Raw genomic sequence first — 24,503 nt, forward strand, 5'->3', positions numbered from 1 at the left:
TGTGAAGAAGAGATCAACAAATGATGGATCTTTACCGCTACAATTTGTAGATTTGTTTAATACAAATGATCCATTATCAGTGACGCCTGTTACACAACATCATATACCTGCAGGTGATAATAATCCTTGTAGATTTGTTTAATACAAATGATTCATTATCAGTGACGCCTGTTACACAACATCATATACCCGCAGGTAATAATAATCCAGTCTACAGGAAGCTTAACCATGTACCAAAGTGACTGCAACCATTATTGGAGGAATTCATTAATCAGCAACTTGCGGAAGGAATAACAGAACATAGTGATAGACTATGGTGTGCCCCTGTCATCATTGTTCTAAGAAATTACAGAATGGTATTAATAAATACAGGTTCTGTTGTTATTACCAGTACCTGAATCCAAAAACTGTCACTGCTGCATATCCCACCCCCCAATGTTACTGAGATATTGGACAATTTAGGCCAACACAGGTATTTTTCAATGATGGATCTAAGAAGTGCTAGAGGTAGTTCTAGAAAACAGAGTGAAAACTGCCTTCACAAGACCATGATGCCATTATCGGTGTCACAGAATGCCATTTGGACTCAAGGACGCACATTACACAGATTGTTAGATGGTATACTTCCTCGATGAAAACAGAATAAATGTATGATATGCTTAGATGATGTCATTGTATTCCCGAAAGATATGGAAGAACATGTAAGATATATGGAAGAAAAATGTCGCTCAGCATGTATAAATGACATTTCGCCCAATCAGAAGTTAACTATCCTGAATATGTGATTAGTGCAGAAGGTGTGAAAACTGATCCCTGATTAATAGTGGTAGTCTCTGACTTTGCGACAGCACACACAACCCAACAACTCCATCGTTCCTGGGTCTACGCAACCATTGTAGAAAAATTGCCAAGAATTTAGAAAAAAATTGCAGGGCTATTGAACGACTTACTAAGAAAAAGAGTAAAATTTCAGAGGAAAACAGAAGGCCAAACAGCATCTGAGGCACTGAAAAAAATGTTAATATCATATCCAGTACTGATATTTACAGATTATAAGAAAGGGTTCATTCTGTCATGTGATGTCAGCAATAGTATGGTTGTTACATTCTAAGTCAGAATGTAGATGGTAAGAAACTTACAGTGGCTCATGCATCTAGACAACTCATTAGGGCAGAACTACAGAAGAGGCGATGCTATCTGTTATTTTCAGAATTACATACTTACACTGCTACCTGTGTGATCACAAATTTAAAGTAATAACAGACCAGATATCGCTCAAATGGTTGTTGAATAGAGAGATCCTTCTAGTCGACTGACGAGATGGGCACTCAAACTGAGTGAAATTGATTATGAAGTAGTTTAAAAAGTGAATAAGAAGCATATGAATGTTGATATGTTAAAGAGGAAAATTGGAGTACAGTTGTTTTAGACTGTCAGACATTATATTACATCCATAGTACATCCATCGCCAAAGTGTGGATAATGTGAAGTGGTTCCACCAGCGTTAAGGGCAAGATTTTGCAACAAACACTTGACCACATGTTAGCAGGTCATAGCAGTCACAGAACTGTGGACAAACGAGTCTCTGAAAAATTGTAGTGAAAAGCTGTGAGATGCGATGTGGAAGAATATGAAAAGGCAGCACATCTTGTGCACAGACAGCTGACATCCGAATGTATAATTACAGAGATTGCTAGAGGTGAAGAAACGATTTGAAATCGTTGGGCTGAATATTTTAGGACTTTTTAATAGAACACCTGCAGGGAAAAGTATGTATTAACAACAACAGACCATTTTTCGCAATACCAGCAGACCAGCGAGCTAACACAGTAGCTCAAGCAATGGTAAATAATTGTATCCTTAAGTTCATTGTACTGGATGCCATAATTACAGTTCAAGGTATAAATTTTATATCAAAGGTATTGAAGCAGTAGTGTCGCTTTCTTCGAATTCGAAAATTACGAACAAGTTCTTTTTATCCACGAGCAAATGGACGAACAGAAAGGGTGCATAGGACAATTTCCAGAATGTTAAGCCAACACAATGACAAGCCAGTTTCCAACTCAATGACTGAGACATGTATCCAGCGTTCATAATATCAGCCTACAGCTCTAAATCCATACCAATACCAATCTTTCGCCATATGAAGTGGTTTATAAGAGAATGTGCCATCATCCTCTGACATGCTAAAGCCTAAACTTGGAGCTAATAGAGAGGCAGTATGGGAATTGGCAAAATGTTTATGTGAAGTTTGGCAAAATGTGAAATGAGCCAACCCGAAAGAATTAGAACGTCAGGAACAGGCAGGGTAACATATAGGGTAACTGCCAAAGTGCAGAACTGGTCGGTGGGTACAGTTAACAACCCATACATGCCTGAAGGTAAAGCGATGATGTTTTTAACCAGGTACCACGGTCCACAGCAAGTCATTGAAATGACTTTGCTAGTAAAAGTTAAATTACAGTTGCCGACAGAAAACCTGTTCTTCATGTGAATAGTAGGAGCAAACCATTCACAGGAACTGTTGATGTACCACCACAAGTCCCATATCCTACATCAGTATAGAGAAAGGTGTCTAAAAATTAGAAAACAGGTATCTAATGACAATATGACGATACGCAGTACACCTTGTGCACTCAGATAACGAGGTAAATAGTTGTGATTAGACTTTTATGTTGTTTTTAGAGGTTTTCTGTACACTCGTTATCTTTATTTTGTTTAGTATTGTTATGAATTTATTGATGTATCTTTGTACCATGTATGATAGAGCTTGGAAGTTTGTAGTGATCATTGCTTTATGGTAGAAGTTATTTTCTTTTTTGTGTCATTAAATTTTCAGAAGCAGGATGGAATTGGTAATAGGTTTCTTTTCTTAGGTGGCATGCCAGCATGAGATATCCAGAAGGATTATTGTAGTCCTGATAACACTGCATTTTGTTAAGCAAGGAGTACTGAATACAATTCAGAACTAGCCTCTAAATTCTGGAATATTGTTCTCCAGATAGCCAGATGTGCTGTTAACTAGCTATCAGTGGACACTCAGATTAACTTTCGACATAAGGAAAGAAAGAAATGAGATTCACACGTTACAAGATGTATTAACGGAATTACATCTAGATATGTGGAGATACAAAGTTTTAGAGAAAATACAAAACAAGTATCAAGAAATGAGACTCTAGTATGGGGAACTGAGAATGCATCTGAGTCAATTAACAGAACTAGTGCCACAGAAATTAGCACAAAGGAAAAGGGGAGGGCTGGATGCAGGAAAAAAATTACTGAAAACTGTATTTGGCAAAACAGACAGCGAAGATACACAAAATCTAAGTAATACAATAAAGCAAATACTGGTAATAGCAGACACCACCAAACCACAGTAGATTTTCATAGGACGCAACAGCCAAACATGGATCAGAACATGTTAAAAAAATAACAGAGTGGGAAGAGCGCTGACTACAGGACTGACACAGTATGAATGAAGTACTATACAGACAATAAATAATAACTGAAAAAGAGTTCATACTCAGTTAAGTGCACTGCATGGGAGAATGACCTTAGGTAGACTGTTTGAGCATTGGCAGATAGCTTAAATGATGCAAGACTAGAAGTAGCAACACTGCAAGAAGCGGTTTACCATGTAATACTCAGGCGACTGAGTTCTTTGTTGTTGCCTCCAAAACAATTTCTAGCAGGATTACAACAGGCACAAAACGAATTTACTACAGACATGCAACATGAGAAGAATGTAGCACTACTATATCATACAGCAACTGTCGAAATCAGTACAGATAAAGCAAAACTGCATGTATCCATTCCATACTCGATAGTGTGCATGAACGCATGATACCCGTGTCTTACAGTTCATCCATATAAGATAAAGTGGGGAGCTATAGGCGAGTGGATACAAGTGCAAATGCAGGAAGTCTTAATAACCCCAGACCAAAGGAAAGCTTACATGCTCCTGTCATTAGAAGAGTTGCGAGAATGTCTTTGAGAAAGCATTACAGTTTGTCCAGTAAGAGCGATACAGACGAGCACACAGACATGTATAGTTGTTATTATGGACAACAGAAGTAGCAGAGCGCTGGAGAGGAAGGTTGGTCCCATTACCTTATTTCCAGAGAGCAGGAGCACAATCGATTTATTAAGTTTTCTCACCAGAAGCTGTCTTCATGAACTGTTAAAAAAAAAAAAAAAAAAAAAAAACTATGACCAAATTACAATTAGAAAACTGTGGCGTATTGATAAATGGTACAACTTGTGACATAGCACGAGCACAATTCCTCTTCCAGCTACCATAACTGGTCTGAACATGATCAAGTTATCACAACCCACATGGTACCGAATGCAAAAACCGTTAGAAGTGTTACCGGCACAAAACCTAACGTTCCTAAACAACACCTAGGACCCAGGCCTATTGCACTCAGTGGGTGAACCGATAGCATTACAGAGGGGACTAATTTTTGCAGACCAAATGTTACAGCATATTCAGCATTGTAGAGAAAAACAATAATATAACATCACGACTGTAAGCATTAGCACAATTAGCGTTGCCATTTTTCTACTAACAGTTTGTGTGCTCTACTTTTTCTTGAAACATACAACTTTCCATCCCTATGAGTTACTACTGAGTAGCTTACTAGAATGGTTAAGGGACACAAAGGTGTAACATAAATAAAATTGTATACTTGTATTAGTATATAAGGAGTGAACAGAGAGAATACATGATTGAGAAACAAACATGGATCTTGTGAACTTAAGAGGACATATCCGTAATGTCTTATGGAATATGTATGGAGACTGACAAATTTAATTTGGGCCAAGCTTCATAGTCAGTGACTGAACTGTTGCAGTTGGAACAATTATATGGACTCAGCATGTGTTATCATATGGCACGACATACTGTATTTGAATGTGGGCGATGTGTTTTGGTAACGAGCAGCAATGTGTTCTTTTATACTGTTCGCATTTGTGCACTCACACTGCAAATTGTAATAGCCATGGTGAGGGACGATATGTAAAACTAAAGAGGAGATTGAGACGACTCTGCTAACATGCAGATATGAATTGTAATCAACATATGTGAGAAGATACGGCACCTAGATTATTTTTATAATTGAAATATACGAAATCATTAATAACTTCCATAATATTTATGATACAAAGGAAATCAAGTACTTGAGTTAGATTTCTCAGTAATGCACATCGATTGAACAACAACTCACATGGATCACGCTGCTCTTTCAGACACGTCTGAAAAACAGACACTATTTTGATCCTGCAGGCACTACGAATCAAGACTCAAAGGAATTAAAAGTATTAGCTACCAGTGGGAATTGATCTGTATCAATGAAGCAAGATGAAAATTTTCTGTCAGACAGGAATTCCAATATACATTCCTGCTTACTAGGCGGATGTGGTACCCACTGCCAGCTAATTTCTTTAATTCCTTTGTGTTTTAATTAATAGTGTCTGTAAGATCAAAAGGATGTCTTGATTCATATTGGCTGCAGGATCAAAATAGTGTCTGCTCTTTAACACATATCCGAAAGAACAATCATCACACATACTATCCTGACAGGCTGAAAGAATGGCTCCCCATCACTCCATAATGGTCATATCACTCCAGACCGCTAATAGAGGAATGTCTGATGCCAGTAGATTCAACCTGATGAAGAAAGCTTTCCTTAGCTAAAACGACTTTTTCGCCTTTTTCTGGTCATAGGTGATCCTCTGCGTGTCAAACGGGCAGGGAGGCTTCCAGGAGGTGGTGCTGGAGACGTGCACTCAGGGCACTACCAGGTGCAGTGCCGAGCAGGGGACCTGCGTGACTGGCCCCACGACCTGTGGCGCCGACACAACTGGCAGCATCCACTGCAACGGCCTCGGGTATTTCCCAGACCCGTACAACTGCAGCGTCTTCCACTTCTGCCCTGCCGTGGGCTACTACTCCCAGCGAATGGAGTGCCCTGCCGGCCGCGCCTACAATCCTCTCACGAGTGACTGCAGGTAAGTTTTAGTTGTTACAGGACCAGTGACAACCTTCTGTACAAAGAACACTCAGCTAGCACTGCAACACTGTGAAATAAGTACATGCACGATGTAGGAGAAGTGCGGTACATGTCTGTCCAAACTGAAACCTAATTCCCCAGCACATACACTCATGGACAAAATATTTATTCAGAGGAGTCTTATCCGTCCACGTTACTGCAAAGGATAATGCTAGTCTACTCGTGATAACGCGCATCAGAGCATTTCACGCTGTATATTGAAGTAACAATCCCACATACTATCAAATTCCTTTGCGCTTCTGAGGTACACACAAAAACATTGGATATAAACCACAGGCGATTGAATGTATGATTCGATTTCGTTGTGCAAACCAACGAACTGCTAATAAGGAACTCCGCAAGTCTATAACGCGATATAAAAGTGAAACTATAAAATAAAATTTCTTGTTTCATCTCAAAGCATTTGACCTGTGTGAGAAACTTGAACTAACTGCTACCCATCATCAGCCATCTGACATCCACTGAATACTCTTCTAAACCCATCGCTACGTCACAAAAAAAAAATGGCTCTGAGCACTATGGGACTTAACATCTGTGGTCATCAGTCCCCTAGAACTTAGAACTACTTAAACCTAACTAACCTAAGGACATCACCCACATCCATGCCCGAAACAGCATTCGAACCTGCGACCGTACTAGTTGCGCGGTTCCGGACTGAGCGCCTGAACCGCTAGACCACCGCGGCCGGCCGCTACGTCACAGTTTCCACCTATACACATGCATTTGGTTAGTTTCTGATTCCTTTGGTCCATCTATTCCCTTTATTGCTTGCATACATGATTCGCCTGCCACTCCATTGTATTTGCATTCAAATCATAGCTACGTTTTCCTTTTCACTGTGTTTTCTGATTATTTGCTCGTCGTCTTGTTTCTTCTATTAATGGTCATCGTGAATTTTTCTCCACTATTCTCTCGCTGAACATCAGTTAGTGAACAATTTACGTACAGACAATACATGCCTCGCTGCCATAAGTCAAAACTGGTAATACATACAGATTGTAAGCAGTCATTTTCAAACGTATAGGAAACGTAGCTTTGCAGCCCAGCTTAGTTTACAAAAATGAATTCAGCCCACTTTTCTCTTCTATTTCCATCTTCCCCTGTCAGTCCAGTAGTCTTCAACTGCCATCATAAAATCATATGTTGGTTCTACGATTTTGTAAGATCCCCATCTAAATTTTGATTGTTAAAGTTCGGAATATTCCAGCACCCCGACCTTTCACCCATGTAACAATGCCTTAGTGGTTAAGGAGTATCGGTTTTGGCACTGTAGATGCTACAAGGAGTTATGGCTGCTCGGGAACATCATATTCGGGAAATATAAGTTTTGTAGTTATCAAGGTCACTGAGTTTGCAGTATGTAAAGCATACATGGCGAAGAAAAATTCGCCCACTTCACAGAGCTATTCCTCACATACTAGCAATACAAAAATATCTGTCACAAAATTTCGTCCTGTGCATGTTTCTGACAGTAAATGGACGTTAAAGACCGACAATTTGGCAACAATGTAATCACATTACGCTAACTACCTCTGTCAGCACATAGCCCTTTCAGAACTTAATTTTTTTTCTGGAGTAAGAATTTTTTTCATTTTTGCTATAGTGCCCTTAACTCATTTTTTAATGAGTTTAGATACAAGACTTATACAAAAATATATACCTGTTCTGTACAAATTTTTTGTACACTTAGCTTCTTTTTATGTACTAAAGCAACTAATTTTGAAATATTCGCTATTGTGATATTTAAACTGGTCATTCAATAGTTACAATTCAATATAACAATAATAATAATAATATTGATTTATACAGTGGAATATAACTAACCAACTACTCCCATACATCCTGGCAGTTACAAATTGCTGTGCACTACTACACTGACTAACTGATATTTTTATAGTGAAGCCCTTCAATTCTGAGTACTTGTACATGATAAAGAGATTCAACATTCACAAATGAGTACATGCGGTTCCCAGTGGGGAAAAATATTTCTGTTCCAAGTAAGAGACACTATAATTTAATGTGCATAACTGCAGCCATAGGATCTGAAAGGGACAGGAATAGTGCTGTGCAGTTGGTGAAATGGATAGTGTTTTGGGTTATCATGCAGGTGGTCAAGGATCGAATCTGGGTTGAGGCGTTTTTGTTTTTATTTGCTAAATGTAGTCTACGGTATCTGGCGTCTCAACCGTCATACAGCGATTACTGTGGGTCTTCTACAAAACATTTGCACTTACATACTGTAACATTATGAGTCAAGATAGCTGTAACGGAACTTGAATAGCGTAAAGTTATGTTAAAAACGCAGGCCGCGCGATTTGTTACGATTTGGTCGGTCATAATAGTAGTAACATGCTTTTGAATACAATTAAAATATAACGGCGATACCTGTTTAGTATTATTGGAAGTAATATGTAGTAAATTAATGAGTAAGGTAGCCGGTCCTATAAGAAGAGGTAAAATTGGGCATATTAAGGTGTTTTGCTTTATATCGACTAAGCCGATGATACGGCGTCTTTTTTTCCGTTTACTCTCAGAAGAAAAAAAAACAAGTAAAGAAGTGCTAATTGTGCGTTGTGAAAAATATAGGTGCGAATTTTAAATAGCTTCAGTGTATAATCAGACTAACAAATGGACATTTAGTTACGCGAAATAGCGGATAGCGAAGTGTGGTCATTAAACTGAGTACACCTACAGGGCGGTCAATGCCGGGATAAGTCTATTCGCATCTCACGAGGAACGCGGTATTGAGACCGTTTTTTTTTTAATTATATCGCGGAGAGCGGGCTTCAATTTATAAAAAGGAGAAAAGCTGTATCATTATCATTGACTGTTGGTGTCAAGCAACCAAAACTGTTCATCAAAGGGTTTCGGTGAATGAATGGTGAATGCGAAATGAAACTGTGAACGAAGTTATGTTAAATAAAGCAGAAGAGACAAGACAGTTTGGTCGTATCTGTTATTATTCCATAAACTGTAACATTTCTTCTCGTTGCACAAAGCCTTTATAGACGATCGTTATGACAATTTGTTTTGAAGGGATCTCATTACGAGTTAAGTTTTGGGGACCTGGTCAAGATCTTAACTACTGCAGCTATTCTGGAATCAGGTGCTACCGTGACCGTTGTGTGTTGTCAATGGCTTAAGGTCATCATATCTCATGCTCTAAGATCGACGCGCCTTTCCTCTTGGTATAACGGTGTCTCACGGTAACAATGACGACGCCGACGACGAAGGAAGATACGGTACGAGGTGCATTCAAGTTCTAAGGCCTCCGATTTTTTTTCTCTGGACTGGAAAGAGATAGAAACATGTGCATTGTTTTAAAATGAGGCCGCGTTCATTGTCAATATGTCCCAGAGATGGCAGACCGTACAGGAGATGGAATTTTACCGCCAGCGGCGAGAATGAGAACTGTTTTAAATACTTAAAATGGCGACGTTTTCCTTACTTGAGCAGCGTGCAATGATTCGTTTTCTGAATTTGCGAGGTGTGAAACCAATTGAAATTCATCGACAGTTGATGGAGACATGTGGTGATGGAGTTATGGATGTGTCGAAAGTGCGTTCATGGGTGCGACAGTTTAATGAAGGCAGAACATTGTGTGACAACAAACCGAAACAACCTTGGGCTCGCACAAGCCGGTCTGACGACATGATCGAGAAAGTGGAGAGAATTGTTTTGGGGGATCGCCGAATTACTGTTGAACAGATCGCCTCCAGAGTTGGCATTTCTGTGGGTTCTGTGCACACAATCCTGCATGACGACCTGAAAATGCGAAAAGTGTCATCCAGGTTGGTGCCACGAATGCTGACAGACGACAACATGGCTGCCCATGTGGCATGTTGCCAAGCAATGTTGACGCGCAACGACAGTATGAATGGGACTTTCTTTTCGTCGGTTGTGACAATGGATGAGACGTGGATGCCATTTTTCAATCCAGAAACAAAGCGCCAGTCAGCTCAATGGAAGCACACATATTCACCACCACCAAAAAAATTTCGGGTAACCGCCAGTGCTGAAAAAATGATAGTGTCCATGTTCTGGGACAGCGAGGGCGTAATCCTTACCCATTGCGTTCCAAAGGGCATTACGGTAACAGGTGCATCCTACGAAAATGTTTTGAAGAACAAATTCCTTCCTGCACTGCAACAAAAACGTCCGGGAAGGGCTGCGCGTGCGCTGTTTCACCAAGACAACGCACTCGCACATCGAGCTAACGTTACGCAACAGTTTCTTCGTGATAACAACTTTGAAGTGATTCCTCATGCTCTCGACTCACCTGACCTGGCTCCTAGTGACTTTTGGCTTTTTCCAACCATGAAAGACACACTCCGTGGCCGCACATTCACCAGCTGTGCTGCTATTGCCTCAGCGATTTTCCAGCGGTCAAAACAGACTCCTAAAGAAGCCTTCGCCGCTGCCATGGAATCATGGCATCAGCGTTGTGAAAAATGTGTACGTCTGCAGGGCGATTACGTCGAGAAGTAACGCCAGTTTCATCGATTTCGGGTGAGTAGTTAATTAGAAAAAAAATCGGAGACCTTAGAACTTAAATGCACCTCGTAGAAGTGGCGCCATAACGTGCGGATCAATCGAGGAGGATTGCTGCATCGAGTCGAGTGTCATCCGGATTCACGAACCCTAGAGTTGGAAAATATTGTAGCAGCCAGTGAGTCTGTCCAATGAAAGAGGTATTCTTAATAATCGCTAAAAGTGAGCGATACTACCAGGTATGATTAAAATAAGTGTATAATTATAAAAAAAAGGAAGTTGAGACTTGTGATTTTGGTAGATAAATATATATAAATACATAGTGAAAATAAGTGTATGTCTTGGTAGTGAATAATCATGTCAAAACGAACGAAAAGAATACATGATAATGTGCAGTTGAGTAGAGTAATGAGAAGAGAGGGAGAGAGGAAAGTGAAGAGTATGTGGATGATGCATCCCATGAGCTCAATGTGGGACAGGAGACATGTACAGATAATAATACAGTTATTGATTTAGAGCCGTTAGGAGATTCAAATACAATGATAAGTAAGGTAAGCAGCGTGGGAGAACATAAAGATCTTGAGGTTTCAGAAGTAGATCAGCAAGTTGATCCTCAAAATGGAAATGTTAATCAAAAAATGTTTGATATGCTGGTATCAATAAATACTCAAATGGGTGTAATGAATGGAAGACTTGGTTCACTAGAAAAAGATAATAAGCAATTAAAAGAGGACAATCAAAAGTTAAATGAAAATTTGAGGCCAAATTTGGTTAATTGGAAGTTAAAATGGATTCTTTGGAAAGCAAACTGAACACCTTTGATTATAAACTAGAAAATACTAAGAAAGAATTAAAGGCGGACTGGGAGACTCAATTAAATGCGAAATTTGGAGAACTAGATGTAGAGTGTTCTAACACCTTAGAAAGACCATATAATAATTTGATGGGAAAACCTCATGACGTAGAAAAGAAATATGAGGTAGTTTCGAAGAGTTATGATGGCCTGTCCAATAGGATGGTTAAGTGTGAAAGCAACTGTTTCAATGCTAGCGCACAGATGGAAGAGCTTTCGAAACAAATAGTCGAGTTTGAGTCCGATGCTCGTAAGGGGATTGACAAGTATTTAGTAGATCAAACTAAAAGACTTGACGAAGATCTATCTGAATGGATAGAAATAAAAGGAAATGTAATTGTAGACAAGGTCAAGACTACTATTGGATCCCAGCCAAATGAAAGTATCAATGAGCACCTAAGTAGAAACGATGAATTAATTAAGCTCTTCACTAGCGAAATTCAGAAAATAAAAGACAAAATAGTGGATGAGTTACCTAAATGGCAAAAGGAAACCAATCATAAATTGGCGGAGTTAGAACGAAGTCATCACAAAATTTTTTGACAGAGGACGAACGTTCGGAGAATAGGTCGAAAAACAACCGAGCATGTGATAATACGAAGTACAATTGTGGTGAATATTTGCATTGGGAAGTTGATGATGCGGTTGGTAAAGATGATGATTCTTTTGGTCAGCGAGGATATTTGTCTTCTTTAAAGGTGGAGAACAGCATTTTTAAAAGTAGACAATTCCCAACATTCTCCACTGAAAAGAACAACCGGGGTCCGAAAATCTTTATCAATAATTTCAAAAGAATATTTCCACGTAGCTGGTCAGAACACGACCGACTTCAATTTATAGCATCCAAAATTACCGGAGAAGCCGCATTATGGGCCGCCGAAGTAAGTGAAAGTTGCCATACTTGCGCTGAGTTTGAACAACTTTTTTTAGCTAAATACTGGTCGTCGAGTAAACAAGAGAAATTAAGAAAAGAGGTTTATCAACCTTAGTATTTTAACAGTAAAAGGAGTACTTTAAGGCAATATTTTGAAAAGTACATAAATAAGACACGTTATTGGAGTGATCCAATTTCTCACAAGGAAGTGATCAGAATTTTTGAAGGGAAGGTTGCCCATAAATATACGTGAAAAGTTAATAAATGTTCCTGACCACGATGTAGAACAATTCTTGTCCGTGATTGACTCTATAGATATGATTATGGAAGACGCAAGAGTAGTAATCAAATGTCGACACACACTCATAGTAATACGAATAATTATAATAATAATTTAACGTATGATAATAATAATACCGAAAACCAGGTCAAACCCACATCACAGGAGCGTGGACAATCTTCGTCCTATGGTTGCAACAAAAACAATGATTATAATAAATATAGAAGAGATACTTACTGTGCTAGAGGTAAAGCTCGACATGGTGACGCGAATGTGCATAGTAGTGATATTAATAAGAGTAACAGGTACCCAAGTGATGAACCCAATTGTATTCGACTTTGGGAAGATAATTCGAAGCATAATGTTCATCGGTAGGATGGAACAAATGCCTCGAGTCCTCATCCAGCACAAGGAGTTGACCAATGGGCGAAGGAGCCTCCAATGTGCGACGGGGTGAGTACCATAACTCGGATCATACTGTACGGATTGTGGAAGTTCATGAACCCCCACCGATGACTCAACGAGATAGATTAAACTAATACCAGTCACCAAATGCCTTCCTAGGATGACTGGAAAGGAGAAGGAAGGCAGGCATCAATTTGAACTGAGAGTATTAAGGTACAATAATGATTAGGATATAAGGAATGAGTTAATTGAAGAAAAACCTGAAGCTTCTAATAAATGTGGACAAATTTTACAGGCAATAATTCCAACAAGTATAAATAATGTTGATGTTGTTATATTAATTGATACTGGAGCGACAATTAGTGTCATGACGTTGGACTGTTTAAAACAGATAAGCCGAGGGGTAAAAATGGCCACTTTTCCTATCACAGGACGTACCGTGTCTGGCGCGTTCAGCGCAAAAATGCAAAAAGATGTGAAACAGGTACGTGTCGACGTTACAATACGGAGGGCTCAAATAGAAAGTACATTCCTGGTTGTTCCTAAAATGACAGTACCATGTATCTGGGGATTGGATTTTTTATGTGAGACTGGTGCAATCATTAATTTAGAGAAAGGTGAATGTATATTTAATTCCAATGGTAATGTTTTGACAGCCACCCTTAGAAAGGGCCGAGTAATTCCAAATCAATTGTGTATGAATCTAATGGTAAAATATGTCAGTATTGATGATGAAAATGTGTATGATATCTGCCTTATTGAATGTTCTGAAGAAATGATGGATAAAATGTCATTGCAGGAAAAGGTGTTAGAATCAGAAAATTTATTTGTTATCCAAAGGGACGAATTGTACTACTTGTTGGAAGCATATCAGTCGATTTTTAGTAAACGTCTGGGTATAATAAAAGACTTTGAATACCATATAAAGACGTATGCACGTAAACCCTTTTGTCGCACTTCCTATTCTATCCCATGGACAAAGAAAGAAGTAGTCACAAAGGAAATCAATAAAATGTTAGAGAATGGGGTATTAATGAGCCCTCAGATTTCGAATATTGTAACCCTCTTGTGGCGGTAATTAAACCCAATGGTGACATCAGATTGGTGTTGGATGCCAGATATCATTATACCTGTACAAACGCGACCGGAGAACCTAGAAGAGTTAGTACAAAAGTTTTATAGTGGCCGCTTCTTAACTTCTTTGGATATGCATAGTTCATATTGGCAAACTAGAATATCGAAAGAATCTCGAAAATATACTGCATTCGTTTTTCCGGGCCGCAGTTACCAGTTTACCGTCATGCCATTTGGGTTGAAAATAAGCGGTGGTGTTTTCATATCGGCGTTAGATACTGTACTGGGCAAAGACCTTTTGAATGAAGTTACTTTATATGTGGATGATTTGCTAATTGCTTCTGAAATTTGGGAGGAACATTTGGACTCATTAAGAAGAGATTTACGAAATTTTTGGAACACGGAGTTACTGTAAATTTGAGCAAATCCAAGTTTGCTTATAACCAATTGAAATTTCTTGGACATATAATTACTCCTGAAGGGATAAAACCAAATCCTAAAAAGATGGATGCAATTAACAGATGTGCTTATCCAAAGAATAGAACGGAATTAAAGTCATTTATCAGCTTAGTTTCATTTTTTCGACGATTTGTACCCAATCAGTTTGGAAGCCAAGACTGTTTGTTATGGCTGTTAAGAAAAAATGTCATGTGGGAGTGGAATTCCGAATGCACACAAGCTTTTGATAACATCCGCAATGCTTTGACTAATGCTCCACTGTTTCATCATCCGAGAGTTGATCAAGATTTTTATATTGCTGCGGATGCTTCTGAAACAGGATTGGGTGCCACTCTTTTCCAGATGGTCAATCCAGAAGATATCAGTACCATCAAAATAATTGGGTTTGCCAGCAGAACACTCTCTAGCTGTGAACGTGCGTATTGTACTACTGAATTGGAAGTACTGGCTGTGGTCTGGTCCCTTAGAAAGTTTTGCTTTTTGTATATGGAAAGAAGATCATTGTATTCTGCGACCACAAAGCTTTATCTTTTATTTTAACAGGAAGGATGTTCCATTCACGTTTAACCCAGTGGGCCTTGCTACTGCAAGAATATGATATTACGCTCAAATGCATCAGAGGGAAAGACAACATCATAGCCAATGCTCTTTCAAGACTACCGAAAAGAAAGGATGATGACGAGTGTGAAGAACGGACTATTGACTTTAAAGTCATGAATTTATCAAGGCAATATTGTGAGAGGCAGATTTCACAGCTATGTCGAAGTCTTCCACAACTGCAAGAAGATGATAAGTTGTGGAAAGCCATTAGACATGCTGTTGAAAGCAAAACTCTAAGTCACTCTCAAGAACAGTATCAATTAAAATCCGGAGTATTGTATCAGAGGAAGGATGAAGAAGATGTTTGAAAGTTTGTGTTCCACATAAATATTTAGAATCACTAGTATGGTACACTCACTTGAATTGGGTTCATTTTGGTGCCGCTAAATGTACAGCCAAAATAGCACAATACTGCTATCATCCAAATTTGGGACGTCTGGCTACAAATATTCTTAAGAAGTGCAAAATATGTCAGAAGGCAAAACCCATAAACTGTTGTCGGAAGATAGAATTACATCCAATCATCCCACAACAACCTTTAATGTTGGTGTCATGTGATATCTGTGGGCCATGTCCCATGACACGTGGATGGTTCAAATATGTTTTGGTTTTCTATGATCTCTTTTCAAAATATGTGAAATTATATCCTTTGAAAAATCTCCACGTTCGACCCATGTTACGCAAATTTATCAACAACTATATAACTGAGCTCGGCAAACCTATAATGATCTTGACAGACAATGCTGCTTATTATACAAGCAAAGTATGGAGAGACACTATGAAAGAACAAGGAATCCAGCACATTTACATCTCAAGATTTTACCCTTGTGGAAATCTGGTTGAGAGAATCTTCCGAGAGTTGAACCGATTTTTACGGACGTACATACCCAAACAACATTATAAATGGATCGATTGGATTTATGAATTTGAGAAAGTGTATAATGACTTACCACACTTATCGACAGGTTATTCACCTAACCAAATAGTGTTTGGTGAAAGTATTGTGCCAGAATGGATGAAGAAATTTCCTGCAATAGAACAAAAGATTACCAAGAAAGAAGATATGGTGAAGAAGGTCTACGAAAACCTGAAGCATCAAGCACAATTAAGAAAAACCCGTTTTGATAAAAATGTGAAGAAAGTAGTCACATATGATGTAGGGGAAGAAATTTTATTGAGAAATCACCCGAAAGCATCAACCAGGAAAAGAGTGAATAAGAAATGGCAATATTTATATACAAGTCCATACAAAATAATGAAAATACCTCATGAAAGGAGCTACCTCCTGGCAGATTATGATACTGATGTAATTAAGGGCTTGTTCCCTCACATAGACCTGAAGAAGTATTATCAATAATGAGCAAAATATAGATTCAAGAAACACTGAATGATACCAAGACTACACTAAGAGTGGACTAAATAAGAGCACCAGTGGATAAATACGTACTTATACTAACTTATAAAGAAAATTAAAGAATGTACCGAAGATTTCCATGAGATACCTTCTTGGTATCAGCAACAATGACGACGCTGAAATACGATTTATCCTCTCACCGAACAGCGAGGATGGATGGTTTAAAAGTGGAATTAAGAGGAAAAGAAAAGGACCAAATCCTCTCTGGTTAAAAAAGTGGCCTGATAAGGGTTTTGGCCTAGGATGCCAATCGTCGAACCCGGCTGTGATCCCTGCCTTGCACAGTCGGTTGAAGAACTGAGGGCTTAAAAAAAAAAAAAAAAAAAATGTGGTGTGAATATGAAGTGATTAATGCGAAGTGTTTCTAAGACAGCCGGCCGCGCTGGTCTAGCGGTTCTAGGCGCTCAGTCCGGAACCGCGCGACTGCTACGGTCGCAGGTTCGAATCCTGCCTCGGGCATGGATGTGTGTGATGTCCTCAGATTAGTTAGGTTTAAGTAGTTCTAAGTTCTAGGGGACTGATGACCACAGATGTTAAGTCCTATAGTAGTCAGAGCCATTTGAACCATTTTTGTTTCTAAGACAACCTATAAACAAATGTGGAATTTAGTTAAGGGCATTTTGTCTAGGCCCATTAACTCAACTTAAATATTGTAGACTGTATGTACTACTTGATGAGTGAATCTGAGAGTGAGTGTATTCACCGAAACAACTACCCTCTCCTGTCACAGTACACAAAAAAAAAGACCCTGTTCTGTCTGGAACCCTCTTCAAGACATCACAGTCTGGGGGGCCGTGTAACATTACGAATCAAGATAGCTGTAACGGAACTTGAATAGCGTAAAGTTATGTTAAAAACGCGGGCCGCGCGATTTGTTACGATTTGGTCGGCCATAATAGTAGTAACATGTATTTGAATACAATTAAAATATAACGGCGATACCTGTTTAGTGTTATTGGAAGTAATATGTAGTAAATTAATGAGTAAGGTAGCCGGTCCTATAAGAAGAGGTAAAATTGGGCATATTAAGGTGTTTTGCTTTATATCGACTAAGCCGATGATACGGCGTCTTTTTTTTTCCGTTTACTCTTAGAAGAAAAAAAAAACAAGTAAAGAAGTGCTAATTGTGCGTTGGGAAAAATATAAGGGCGAATTTTAAATAGCTACAGTGTATAATCAGACTAACAAATGGACATTCAGTTACGCGAAATAGCGGATAGCGAAGTGTGGTCATTAAACTGAGTACACCTACAGGGCGGTCAATGCCGGGATAAGTCTATTCGCATCTCACGAGGGACGCGGTATTGAGACCGTTTTTTTTTTTTTTAATTATATCGCGGAGAGCGGGCTTCAATTTATAAAAAGGAGAAAAGCTGCATCATTATCATAGACTGTTGGTGTCAAGCAACCAAAACTGTTCATCAAAGGGTTTCGGTGAATGAGTGGTGAATGCGAAATGAAACTGTGAACGAAGTTATGTTAAATAAAGCAGAAGAGACAAGACAGTTTGGTCGTATCTGTTATTATTCCATAAACTGTAACATTTCTTCTCGTTGTACGAAGCCTTTATAGACGATCGTTATGACAATTTGTTTTGAAGGGATCTCGTTACGAGTTAAGTTTTGGGGACCTGGTCAAGAGGGGATAGTTCGTAGATCCTAACTACTGCAGCTATTCTGGAATCAGGTGCTACCGTGGCCGTTGTGTGTTGTCAATGGCTTAAGGTCATCATATCTCATGCTCTAAGATCGACGCGCCTTTCCTCTTGGTATAACGGTGTCTCACGGTAACAACGACAACGCCGACGACGAAGGAAGATACGGTAGAATACTACGAACACAGAAGTGGAAGTACAATCGTTTCCATTGGGCAGCATTTAAAGAATCGTTTGCACGTCGTGGACGCAAATTGTTTCACACCATATACTAGATTCTAAACCTGTGCTTCTGTGTACCCTCCCCTGATGGTCCCATCGATTAGTATCGACCATTATTCTTGCCACATTCCGGTCTATTACATCTTGTTAGTGCCTTATGTCACCAGAAGGGCTAGCAATGTGCTTTGCAAATAATTTCCAAACTTGATTACCATTTGTATACATTACAACCATGGAATCACTGATCCAGCATGGAGTCTGATAAGTACATGCTACTTGGTAAGTATGCCCATGAATTACTGTTATTATTATTATTATTATCATCATCGATGAAATGTGGAAACATCAAGCCCATTACTAGTAGGGAAACAGTGTAATTCGAAAACGAATATGAATGATGCAGTTCAAAAGTTCTAAGAGAGGTTATGCACATTAGGTGGAACAAACCTTGTATTACAATAAAAAAATAATTAAAGGAAAGAATGAAGGCAATGTGATTGTTAATTGTCCTTTCGCTTGCAATGAAAACAGAATATTAGTACAATTGCATTATTATGAAATGTTCTGTGTGTACGAAATTGTGCTATTGTTCATTCATTTTTTCTTGCGTCGTTTCATTTTCTGTGCCCATCACTATATATGTTTTAATTACATTTCGCGTCTTCTGAACGCTTCTCCTTCTGTTAATCTTACGAATAAATGACCGCAGACTTCTTTTCCTCTATTTAAATTGTAGAGGCAGGCAGTTGTCTTCAGGGAATACCAGTGACTCTGAAGATGATATAAAATATGAAGAAATTCTTCTTAACTTGGTTCTATTTCACTTTAATAAATATACTTAATAATGTTATTAAGTCTTCTCTTATTCAGACACACATATGATACAAAACACTCGTAGCCCATCATACTCTGAGCAGTACGTCTTGACCAAACCTCTACATATGAGAGAGTGAAACAAAATTATGTACGGAAAAGCGAATGATGTTTCATGGTCATTTGTCAACGCTTTTTTGCGCATTCATATCTAAGGTATTTGCCGACGTTTACATTCAGTCTTTGATCAGATCATTATCGGTGTTTCATTTTTTAATAAATTTCAACTTTACCATATCTGGGGGGTCTTTTACCATGTACCTACACAACGGCCCTCACACTGTTGGTTGACATGGTGTAGAGGTGTACAGTGTTTTTGTAAGTACATAACTTACGTTTACATTTGCCGAATGGGGTCGATGCTCTTTATTTGTCGGCTTCTCTTTTATTTAATGGAATGGATGTCAGCCATATGCCATGTATGTTAGAGTTCTACAAGAAATTAAAAGATTATATACATGATAAGATAGTTCATTACGTATTTAAATTTAGCGCACTGACAGTAATGTTCAGTTTGCTTCGTCTTCGTTGTCGGGTTTTCCGCCTGTGCACTAACGCGTTTGGCGGCTAAGCACGAGCCGCTAACGGTCGACATGCTAGCTGCTACCGTCGCACGTGCGTGCACTCGTTTCTTAGTATTAATTTCAGATTGAGTGTCACAATTTCACCTGAGTATTACATATTAAAGGATTTTCGTGGCGTTTGTCTTTATTCTGGGTGCAGTGTGTGTGCGCTTGTTGTTCAAAATTCGACACTGTGGCAGAGGATCTCCATTCTTATGGTCCGGGCGTCATTATTACCCATCGTACTCGCATTTTCAGCGGAGAGAACCCTGGCCAACGGCATCTGTCGACGAGGTAAGTACTGGCTCGAACAGCTATAGTACACTTATTAATGTAGCAGTCGTTGTGAGACAGAATTCTGAGAAATAACTTTGTTGCACACGTATGTTAATGTCATCACACTTCACTGTCCACTTTGTTGAAAGACTCATATTGCCGTCCAAAACACTGTATAAATTGTTCGTCTTTAAAGTTCACTCCTTTACACAGAGTTTGGTTTTCAATGAAAACACATACAAGTATTGAGCTACAACAATATATAACATGATAGCGTATATCTATGGCTGACATTCTATCCATCGCTTATACTACCAACGTAGGTTTTTAAAGTTTTAAACCGTCATAAATTTTTCTTTAGCTAGTTTCTGTTACTACAGTTTGTTTGCTTCTTTCAACTTATCTTTGTTCACACTACATATACGAATTAATTACGTAACACATTATTATGGTACAATACATGCATACGATACATTTATATTTCATTTTATAGACATGCTTTTGTCACTTATGTGAGGTCATTACTTGCTGAGGCAGAGGAGGAAGAAAAACATTCAAACTTTACTAGCCTAACTACGTTTGGCGCCACCTCCTTTGTTTGGGAGGGAAGAAGGGAAATACTCATCTACTGGTTCAAGGATTTAGGAGGAAATGCTACTCGTACAGTTATGGACTAGTTGCCAAGGAACTCTTATTTCATGGAAATGATGTGTACTGACTAATCATTCATGTATTACCATGTCGTTTCTTCATGCGCTAGTGCTGTGTACTTCAATTCACGTACAGCTTAGTGTTAATTATGAAGGAGTTTCAACCATTTTAGACTTATCTTTCTCAAATACATGGAATGCTTTCACGTGACACTAAAAATTAATTAGGTTTTGTAAAATCACATGCTTAAATGTTTATGTGTACTTTGCAGCTCATAGGTACTGGTAAATGTCATGGAGCTATACTGCGACGATGCATATTTTCATTTTTCATTTGCCAGATGACCTTTGTATAAACATCCTTATAACTAAATTGTTTACTCGAGGGGCAGCCCATTTCTTCATTTGGTACCTGCTACTCTCGACATAATTCTCTTCTTCTGCGCCATGATGATGCACTAGCCGCTAAAATAAGAAAAAAAAACTTAAAACTGATGGCACTGTGTAGCTCAGTGGCCACTGATACATTTGGTCATTACATCCGTCCGCAGATATTTCCATACTGCGTTTAAATCCACAGACATTCGTTTATTCTGTTACCCTTTATGATCATTTACCCTGCAAAGAGAATTATTTGATATTTCCTACGGTATTTTATCGTTTCTTCTTAGCTTACACGTCTCGTATATTTTTCATAGTGCTTCCTTTTGTTTGTAAATGTCTTGTATATAGCTTAGTATGTAATTAAATCTCCCTATACATATATCAATAGGTTCCTTAGTTCTTAGTAGATGTAATTGTTTAATATTACCGTTTACTTTGTATTTAAGTTAGGTATATGTACCTATCGCATTCCTGTTTGGTTGTGCCTTCTGCCAGTCTGTCGCACATACTTACAGGTCAGTGCCTCCTCTCCCACTACTGACGTCAGTGCGCATTGCTGAGCGTGCACAGCTGAGCCATAAGCTAATTCTGTTTATACTTTCGCTTTTCGTTAAGTGGTGTATTACTTTTCATTCCTGTCAATTTTATGCTTATGTGTACAAGTCAAAAGAATTTCGTACACTGATACACATTACTTTATCCTAAAATACACTCCAGAAAAAAAATACACTTAGAGTTATGTACATTATGCACAATTATCTTGTGATATAAAGAAAAATGCTACCTTGCTTCATCATTGTATAAATGCTTTTATATCTTTGTGAGCGTGGAGACACTTGTCTTACTGTTTTCTCATAGACTAATCTGTACGTTCCAGGGTAAAGTATTATAGAAATTATATATGGCCCTGAATAGTGTAATTGCCACTTCTTATTCAGTTTTCCAGATTTTGTCGATTTAGGATGCAACCCTAAGAGGACTCTTTGCCCTTCCAGAAACTGTGTAACACGTTTCAGTTTCTTATTATAAATTTTCGTTCTATACTCGGAACTGTTTTCGGGTGTAATTATGGCTTGTTTGATTCTGTCGTGTAGTGTCATTTCTGTAGTGAATACTTTTGGTATAGGCGATTCCCACTCATTCGTTTGTTTTGTCTGGAACATCAATTCGTTAGGTGTGAAACCTGTTTGAAAAATGTGGAACGTTATTGACAACTTGTATGAAGTGATTTAATTATTCTAACCATCGGGTATGTTTGTGGGGCTGTATGTCCTAATAAACCAGTTAAATTCTACAAAGACTCGTTCGACAGGACTTGCTTCCAGGTGAAAAAAGCTTACTAATACATGTCTTATGCCCTGTGAGGACATAAATTGTTTCCACTTTTGCCCAACGAAATATGAAGCATAATGGTACCTTTGGTTTACCTATTCTTCTCGAATAGTCTTCCTTAATTCTTTTTCTGATATTTGTGGCTGTTGCATTTTCAATGGCATACACTTTGATATGTTTTGGGAAAATATCATGTAGTGCCACTACGTATCTTACATCTTCAATTTTTGGATATGGACCAGCTATGTCCAGGGATACTATATCTAGAGGGTTTTTGCGAGTATTAGGTGCAGCTCAGTATATTTTGACACATTGGAATGTTTTGATTTTTGACATGTTGCACACTTTCTTAATACCTGTAGGACCTGCCTTCTCAAATTTTGAAAATAATGAAGTTCTGCAATTTTTTCAGTACATTTACCTACTCCATAATGTCCCCATACTTCGTGTATGTGTCTCATAAATTCGTCGATATAATCTTCAGAATACACACACACCATTGGTCAGATTTTTCATGTTTCCTATGAAACAAAATGCCCTTGTACTCCTGACGACATTTACTTACATTTCCAACTTCATCTTGTTTAAGGTTTTGCATCACTTCACTCCATTTGCGATCTCACTGTTGTATAATTTTCGTTTGCTTACAAAACTTGTGGTAATCAGACTGTTGTGTTGTACCTTGCATTAATAATGTTTTAATTTCTGCACTTGCTGTGTTAATTCACTAAATTCATCTAAAACTTTTGGTAACCCAGACAAGGCATCTGCAATAACGTTTTGACTTCCTTTAATATAAATGATCTCGAAACTGAGTTCTTGTAAATATGGACACCACCTAGCTAATCTACAGTGCAATAGTTTACATGTTAAAAGAAATGACAGTGACTGATGATCACAGTAAACTTTGGTATGCTTGCCCCACAAAAAATATTCAAACTTTTTAAATTCCCATGTTAAGCTAAACTTTCCAATTCTGACACAGAGTAAGATCTTTCTGCTTCTGATAATGGGGACTAGCAAAACTGATGATCTTGTGTACTTCTTTCCCTTCTTCTCTTCTTATCTGGAACAAGCATGGACCCAGCCCTTGAGATAAAGCATCTGCACATAGACAAAATCCTTGGACATGTCAAGGTGGCTAAGAATGTTTGCATTGACAATGCCTGCATAATGTTATTAAAGTCCTCCTGACAATTATCATCCCATAACCAAGGCCTGTTTTTTCATAGCAAGTTGAGTAATGCATCACTGTTTATCAGTTACTGTGGTACGAATTTCCGAAAAAAGGATGCTAGTCCTAAATAAGCTTTAAGCTGTTTTTTATTCCTTGGAGCTGGACAATTGAGTAGGGCATCACGTTTTTTCGGATCAGGTAATATACCTTGTTCTGACACAACATGTCCTAAAAATTTGAATTGCTCCTTAGCAAAACTAGATTTTTTTTTAACTTGGCTGTTACTCTGCAATCTGCAAATCGCTGAAGTACCTGTTCAATGAGCCTGATATGTTCTAACCAAGTGGATGTGGCTATTAGCATGTCCTCTACATTAACAGTGACTTTACCAAGCAGTTCTGGTCCTAAGATCTTGTTCAGTGCAGATATAAACACGACTGCACTAATGTTCAGTCCAAAAGGCAGGACACAGAATTCGTAGCTTCGGCCACCACAAACAAATGCTGTATATTTTCGACTTTTTATGTGGAGCTTTATTTGCCAGTATGATACCTTGAGGTCCAGTATACTGACTGTTCATGCAAATTTTCTGGTCTTATGCATACTGGTACTAAAATCTTATTGATATCTGTAGCACCAAGAACTAATCTTACAGATCTACCTGGTTTACTTACTGGTAATATAGCACTACAATAGGGTGAAAATGAAGGTTGTATAATTCCCCATTTAATCATATGATTGATATCTTCCTTTACTGCCTCTAGTTTTGCCCATGGAATAGGATATGACATTAGACAAAATTTTTCATGTGGACAGACTTCAAATTTATATTGATAGTCTTTGATTATTCG

At 38.4% G+C, this 24,503-nt stretch overlaps 1 protein-coding gene across 1 annotated transcript in view; it reads left to right on the forward strand.

Moving 5' to 3' along the window:
* The window catches only part of LOC126092264 (uncharacterized), a 122,999-nt gene that overhangs the window by 40,088 nt on the left and 58,408 nt on the right, over positions 1 to 24,503 (forward strand). Inside the window, exon 3 of the mRNA XM_049907779.1 lies at positions 5,726 to 6,009. Coding sequence (XP_049763736.1) covers positions 5,726 to 6,009 — 284 coding nt within the window. The remainder of the gene's footprint in view (positions 1 to 5,725; positions 6,010 to 24,503) is intronic.

Source organism: Schistocerca cancellata, chromosome 7, assembly GCF_023864275.1.
Source record: "Schistocerca cancellata isolate TAMUIC-IGC-003103 chromosome 7, iqSchCanc2.1, whole genome shotgun sequence".
Taxonomy (NCBI): domain Eukaryota; kingdom Metazoa; phylum Arthropoda; class Insecta; order Orthoptera; family Acrididae; genus Schistocerca; species Schistocerca cancellata.